At 40.7% G+C, this 7,500-nt stretch overlaps 1 protein-coding gene across 6 annotated transcripts in view; it reads right to left on the minus strand.

The window, feature by feature from the left end:
• EBF3 (EBF transcription factor 3) overlaps positions 1-7,500 on the minus strand; it is a 119,528-nt gene that overhangs the window by 38,808 nt on the left and 73,220 nt on the right. For all 6 annotated transcript variants that reach the window (XM_087766312.1, XM_087766310.1, XM_087766308.1 and 3 more), the window contains exons 7-8: positions 4,959-5,040; positions 1,822-1,966 (exon numbers count right to left, since the gene is read on the minus strand). In XM_087766312.1, the coding sequence (XP_087622438.1) occupies positions 1,822-1,966; positions 4,959-5,040 (227 nt within the window). The remainder of the gene's footprint in view (positions 1-1,821; positions 1,967-4,958; positions 5,041-7,500) is intronic.

A 7,500-nucleotide genomic window follows, 5' to 3' on the forward strand; every position in this document is an offset into this window, starting at 1 on the left:
AAAAAGGAGCTATTGGTTAGTGACATTTATGTAGATTTTCTGTAGCATGTAAAAGTGGCCTTTATTTTTCTAAGTGATATTTTCTGCTTAGAGTCAAATTCTTTTCATGCAGCTTACAAAAATAAATACTTGTATTTTGCTAAGATCATAATAGCTCATTAGAAGAGGCTGAATTTGGACCTAGACTAAAACCTAACACCACAGGGCTGAGCATGCTTACTTGAACCTATAATGTTGCTAGTTCTCGCTCTCTGGGGAAGGAGAGGACTAGGGGAGAGGATTCAGCCTTCTTAATTGTGAACCTCATTAGTGATGGTTGCTAGGCAAAACACACACCTACTTTCAGTGCATATGAAAGAGATAAACAATACGTCATAGACCATAATGACTCTGGTGCTCAGGGCGACCTTTAATTATTATATTTTTGTTCTCTTATACCTTAGTTATTAATGCAGAAAAACAAATTAGTTTTGTGCGTGTGGACTGCAGCAGATTTGTAAATCGTTTTCCATTTTTTGATGTCTAGATCGTATTTCCTTCTGATAATTGTTGCTTGCCTCATTCAGTTCTCCGTGTGCCCATTGGTAAATACTATTTGAAACGTAAAATGACAATGATTGTATTAGCAGCTTAGTATTCTGTTATTACTTTAATTAATTTTATTAGCGTAAAAAGCCATGATCCTGTCAATATGTTAGCAACAACTCGCAAGAGGAGTCCCATGGAAACTGATGTGCGTGGCCTGGCCACGCGGCCGTCTGTCAAACCACGATGGTTTGGAGAATTCTAACTCTTTAAGAACGGAAGATGCATTTGATCCCTACACATTTAAGTTTTGGTCAGCCCTGAAGTGGTCAAGCAGTTGGACTAGAGGATCATTGTAGGCCCCTTCCAACTGAAATATTCTATTCTATTCTATTCTATTCTATTCTATTCTATTCTATTCTATTCTATTCTATTCTACTCTACTCTACTCTACTCTACTCTACTCTACTCTAATTTTATTTAAAAACAGGTTACCTGAGAGCTGGTTTGTATCCTTACATTGGTGCATTTTACAGTGCAAACAAAGTGATATTTAAATCTAAATGATTATTTGGGGCTTTGTGGGAGAATAAATACATGTGTGCACGTGTACGAGCGCAGCTGCAATTGTGCGCGAGTGATTCGGAGGCTGATGGGCTCCAGAAAGATAGTATTTCACAATTCTGGATTTTCAGAGACACTTTCCATTCTCCTCTTCATCTCAGACTATCTTCTTTTAGCAGTTCAGGCAAGAAGTCAATCACATTGAGTCAGTCTGAAGAAAAACATTTTATGCTGTTTTTCTCATACAAACCCCCTCCTGCCGTAATCTGCAGTAAGGCCCAGCCACAGGAAATTGACCTCACAGTAAATTCTTTACAGATTCGGTCATGGTTTTACCATCCACTTAAACTTGCATACATAACCTGAGACTGTACCTCTGGATCAAGGAATATGACAAGCCAAAATAAAATCAAGTCAAATTAAATAGCAAGAAAAAGCTGCAAGCAAAACAAGACTGAAAAAAAAAAAAAAAAAAGAAAAGATGAAAAATTGGTTGTGACTGCAAAACTGTAAGTATTAAATAAAGAAAGAAGTCAGAAGCAAATTCAGGAGCAACCGTATTCTGGTTGACAAGGGCTGAGCAATACTAATGGACTTTTTTAATGGGTGGTTTGATGGATGAGAGAAAAAATTATGTAAAAGTAAATGTAGTAGTGTATCAACAGAAAGTATGGTAAAAAAAAAAAAAAAAAAGCATTGCAAATAAAAAAAGACATGTAAATGTGTGCCTACCATTTTCCAGATAAGAAGGGGCCGTACCTTCTGAGGGGTCAAGGCGGCGAGCCCGCCTCCCGTGTTTGGAATTGTTGTGTACAAACATGTTGTCTGAGACAGCCAGCACGTGGCCATCCACATTGACTGTTGTTGATACAACAACCTGAAAAAGAAAACAAAGAACAACGTTTAAAAAATCCTGCATATTTTCACAAGCATAGATGCAGAATCAGATCTTCTTTTAAGCCAAAACACCACCACAGCCTGTTACTCTTCGCTGCAAAGGAAGTGAATGACAACTATGAACACATCTTTGTTTATGTGGCTAACACTGGTGATTTTTAACTCACAATTGTTTCTCTTCAGAACCTGCTACACTAATTAGAGTTTAATCTCCTATTATGCTAACAAATGAATTCAATTCAGGGAAATATTCTTCTAGCCATTAGTTTCAGAAACACCCCTCTAGCCACTCATTTTAAAAGCTGCTGTTTTGATTGATCTGTTGATATATTGATTAGATAGTTTATCTAATTAAAATTTGTTCACTTGAGACTGTCTTCAAATGAAGGGTTGTGAGGATTCCAAATAAAAAAAGCTTAATAAATCAGGAACCATCGTAACTCCCCATTTTTTCTTCAGTAAATGATCTCCAGGTCAGTTTTACAATTACATTTAATGTCTGATAATGAACTTTTTTGCATCTGAAAAGACCGAGTTGAATATGAATAGTGAAAGTGTTTTCAATCCATGAAAAGTATCCCTTCTCAAGTTCATTTGGATGGTGATTGACCCTGGTATGTCAATGGAATTTCCTCCTTTATTTTTGAGTGAAAGGCTCCTATTCTTGTGTCCAGGTTCAGAGTCCGGCCATAGAAGAGATGATGGATAGGGCCTTCTTTGGCTTCCAGCTGCTTCTCAGTAGAAAATGGAAAAGGAACATATGCAAAACGCACAACCTTCTCGATAAAAACACCTACACAATGGAGTTGTGAAACTCCTTCCGGAAACGATATTGCACAAACACAAGCCAAAGAGGAAACCGTGAGATGCGCCTGTGCTTGTACGGAACACGGCTCCATAGGTCGATCGCTATTATCCCAGACAGACATTTACATCTTATTTAAATACTCCAGCATTGAGCCCTGTGGTGGGGGTTCCAGATTTTCTAAATGAAGTAATCACCGCAGCATTTTCTTTGGGGTTTAACCTTAGTAGGGGCCTTACAGTCAATGGCTAAGTTAGGCCTTATCAACCCTACTGGTGGCAGTGGCAAAAGCTAGTACAAATTTCAGCTTTCGCCTTCCACTTATTTTACTTTTGGATAGAACAGAAATGAATGCCAGGGTTCTCACACCAGCTCCTATACCCAAACACTTAATGAACAAAAATGGAAGGGGGAAAACTAGCATCCTTTTGCACAGAGCTGGTCCAAGGCATCAGAAGAAAATTCTTGTCTGCTTCTATGTTTTGGATCACCTCTGATCCTGTTTCTTATTCACAACCCATAATTAGCTTTCAGCTATCACAGCACCTTTTCTGTGTATCCTGCCTCCTTTGAGACAGCCATCTGTGGTACCCTTTAGAACAGCCCGAGGGCAGTTCTCTGCCAGGCTGCTCTGCTTCCCTACCTTTCTCCTCCCAGAAGTGGACACTTTTGCTCTTGTCAACATCCACTTTGGAGAGTGCTGAGGTTGCACACTCACCTCGGCCGCAGAGCTGCTGCCAGGCCACTGGGCTATCTGCTTTCACTTTTAATGAGATTCGCAGACTTTAAGAAATATTGCAAAACATACAAGTGTGATTTTCAGCAAAGATTTCTGGATATGGTTCCTAGAACACGGTAAAGACTAAAAAGACAGAGAAAGGTGTATATAAAAATGACAACTATTTTTGTTCTGTCGTGTATATATAGGTCAGCCACCAAGGGAAAATACTGTAGTTCAGCAAAAGAAGGTAGACATGCTATGCTTTGTTCTATCGGCTTATTCTTGCAGTGCACCTAAAGAAAGGTGCTGAGACAGTGAAACCAGTTAAAAATATTGTTCAAGATCTGACATACTGTTAAGTCCAGTTAAACCTTCTGAGAGGCAGGGAGATTAGCTAAAGAGACCCAGGAAAGTCTTTCTAGTGCCTACTGGCTCCATTGTCGACCACAAGATCACTCATGACTGATGCTTCATTTAGTCATCGGTGAGACAAAGAGGACATTTCCACTCATTCCAGGTTTGACCTTCTGTTCTGTTCAGATGGATCAATAACACCAATGCCACGTGAAGCTGAGATGCATGAAAAATGGAAGCTTGGCTCAATTGTTTTGAAGAAATATTTTTTCCAGCTACAGATCTTTTCTGTTGGCTGGCTCAAGGGTTCTGGCTTCACCGGTTGGTTGGCTGTGCATGAAAACAGATGTCACATGTTTTGCTATCAAGTTTAACCACAAGTTATTCCTCTCAAAAATAAGAAAGTTTTGAACATCTCAAGACTAGTTTATTATTAGTCTCAAATATGAATCATCGTGAAATATTTTGAACTATAAAGCATATATTTCCTAACAAGCATTTCAAATGACCCCGAATACAGAGGAAATCATTTGTCCATCACGTCAGCTGTCTCTCTGTAGTGTTATGATTCACCACAGGATATTTCAAAAGCTGTAAGGAGAAAGTGAAGTATTAAACATTTTCTAACACAATTGGAAGAGAAATATGTGGTTGGACCACCACTGTTGGATTTACAAGTTGTGAATGTGAAAGCCCCTGTGTGAGATCCAAACTTCCCTGCGCTCCACGGTCACGTCTGTTAGTAAGATTTTGCTACTCCATCCACATATGTAAAACCTCCGCAGGTCTGAGCACATGCCACGCTACAACACAAGGTGTTAGTATGAAGGGAAACTGTGGAAATACTTTCTGAGGAGAGACCCATTCGCTTCAGCATTGCTCCATTACCGTCCACTGCAGAACTCGGCGAGTCCCAAGAACCAGCATTTAAATTAGTGGGGGAAATGTAAAATACCGACAGTGGCTTTTTTAAAGGCACGCAGCGTTGGAGCTACACTAAGTAGAAGCACTGATGCTGTTTTTTCATTTAAAAAGTTCAAGATGAAAATGTGAGTAAGTCTTTATCATTTATTCTTTAAAAGGGATCTGTACCTGGAATCTTCGCATGTCTCGCGGGTTGCCTGCATTCTTCAAACAGTTCTGATTGCACTTGAGGAAAAACTTTAGAAAGAATCTATAAAAATACAAAATTGAAATCTATTAGATTCATCAAAATGTAAATCCAATTTTTAAAAAGTTTAATAAAATTTAATCATAAATAGTTATACCCAAAAGAATACTGGTAGTGAAATATTACTTTCCTATTAGTTAATGAACTTATTTTAAAGCATAAGATCTCTGTCGTAAACAGAACATTATTGCCAGGGAAAGGCAAATTTATATTTTTAATTTTTCAACAACTACAAATGTATTGACTCCAGGCCATATCCTTAGCTCAGTGTGGGAAAGTTGATTTCAATGACTCATTGACTTCAAAGGCAATGACTTACACCAGATGAGAATTTGTCTCTATTTTTTTAATCCATTTTATTTTTTCACAACTTATATTAGCAGTAATGACCTCTACGTCGAAAAATTCCAAGGTAATGAATGATCAATCTTCTGAAAAACACTTGGCTTTGCCTCCGGTTTGGAAACTCTCGCTATTCAAAGGGACTCGATCCAACTCCTGCTGACTCCAGGGAGATCCAGGCGGGATCTGCCCACCGGCAAGGCCCCGGTTCCCTCATTGTTTTTGAAAGGAAAGGAATATGGCAAATTAGGCCCTGTCTTACGACCTCTTCAACCTTTGCCAGCCTTTAACTGTGAGGTGTCACTCTACCCGGGGATGGAAATCCAGCTTATTTTTGCTGAGCGGCAACCAGCAATTATTTAGGACTAACCCTTATCATCTAGGCATCTCCCCATAAACCGTTTTCGTAGCAACGCTGCCTCCCGGGAACACAGCAAGCACTTATAGGAAGGGGAAAAGCCTGGAAAGGTGCAAACTCCTTTATGCTGCCCTCCTGCAGTGGAGGAAGGAGCTGATAGGGGATGTCTCCACCCTCCAGGCTATGCAAGATGGGGGGACCCCGGCCGTCCTGCCCTCGTGCAGGAGGCTGCTCACAGCCTAACGCCTCCTTTTTTCTTTATGTAGCTACGTTTTCACATTTTATAACTAAACAAAATTTCTATAGGTCTGGTTTTCAGCTAACAATTGACAGCTAATGACAAGCAAGGCTCAGGACTTTCTCCTCACACAGAGTTTCTCAGATGTGCCAGCCCAGCAGCTTGTGCTGCCCAACTTTATACACGTTGAATAGCAAGGTTAGGCAGAGCTTTTACATTTAGAAGATGAACAATTATAATTTCTTCATGTCAATCTTTACAAGTGACTGTGACTGTTCTCACTGTATACACCTCAGAGAAGTTCCCGTGTGCCAAGAGCATTCCTGGCATGAGGCAAGCCAGGCCTCTTCCCTTCTTCAGAACCCACCACGGCCCAACGGCGGCCGGTAGAAGCTATGACTGCGGCTGCACCGCATCGCGCTCGCTCCTGCAGAGCCTCGGGGGTTGGACAGGAGCCTTAGAGAGGCCCATCCCCATATCACAAATGAGTGCTCTTAATCACAGCTCTTCCTTTTCAGATAAACCTTGAGCAGGACCCTGATATTAATACGGGGTGCTAATACTGAAGGAGCAATCTCTCATATTAGAGAGGCAAGGAGGGAAACGGCGAGGTTTACTGAAACTGTGCATAAATAAATGGATACTGTCAGTTCAGCTGAATGCACATTTCTTTAGAAGTTCCTATCCCAAAAATCTGTAAAGGGGGGTTAGCTGTTGAGCTGAAAGAGAGCTGGATTTCTGCGGTGGTTGATGTGATCTCCTAGCTTGGATGCTCACTTGAACTCAGGTTTTCTGGACACTGTTGCAGGGACACTATCAGCAACTCCACAAAACTGCACCTTTGTCAGCCACGCCTCACCCTGATTTTATCTGCCTTAGTTTTGTCGTTTTTTTAAAGATACTTATGGTCCCCAGATCAACTGAGTATAGTCTAAACATAACGGCATTTCTGTCATACTTCTATTCTTTCTTGCATACCTTCCACCGCATGGACTGCGATGGTGTGCAAGCACCGGCTGATGCCCACGTCAGTACGGGACCACCAGGCACTGGAGAGTCGGGAGCTGGGGCGAGCCTCCAGCTTTACAGCTCCTCAGTGCCACAGTCAGGCTGAAGAGGAGCATCTTATCTATTTTTTTTCTGATCTCAAATGGGTGTTGTGAGGCTTATTGAGCTAATGTTTGTAAATTGCTCTGAAATTCTCCAATGAATTGTGCACTAGGAATGCTAAGTATTGCTCCTCGTGGGTTGTTTTTAACGTGAAGCATTCGTGATGAATTGTTTCTATATAGAGAGCTTGCATCCTGTCAAAAAAAAGGGCCATTAAGCATCCTTTCACTAAACATCAACTGGAACTGGTATTTGTTCAATTATTTGGTGAAAAGGACCCACATCTGGTGGAATTAGACATTTTCAAGTTTACCAGGATGACCCTGAACACTGGACTAACTACTGAAGCCACAAGGCTGGGGTGAACACAAGCAGCACTCATATTTCAGCTCTGCTGCATTCCTTGATACTGAGA

This window comes from Nipponia nippon, unplaced genomic scaffold (assembly GCF_047370975.1).
Source record: "Nipponia nippon isolate SJK-2023a ecotype South Korea unplaced genomic scaffold, ASM4737097v1 scaffold_3, whole genome shotgun sequence".
Classification (NCBI taxonomy): Eukaryota; Metazoa; Chordata; class Aves; order Pelecaniformes; family Threskiornithidae; genus Nipponia; species Nipponia nippon.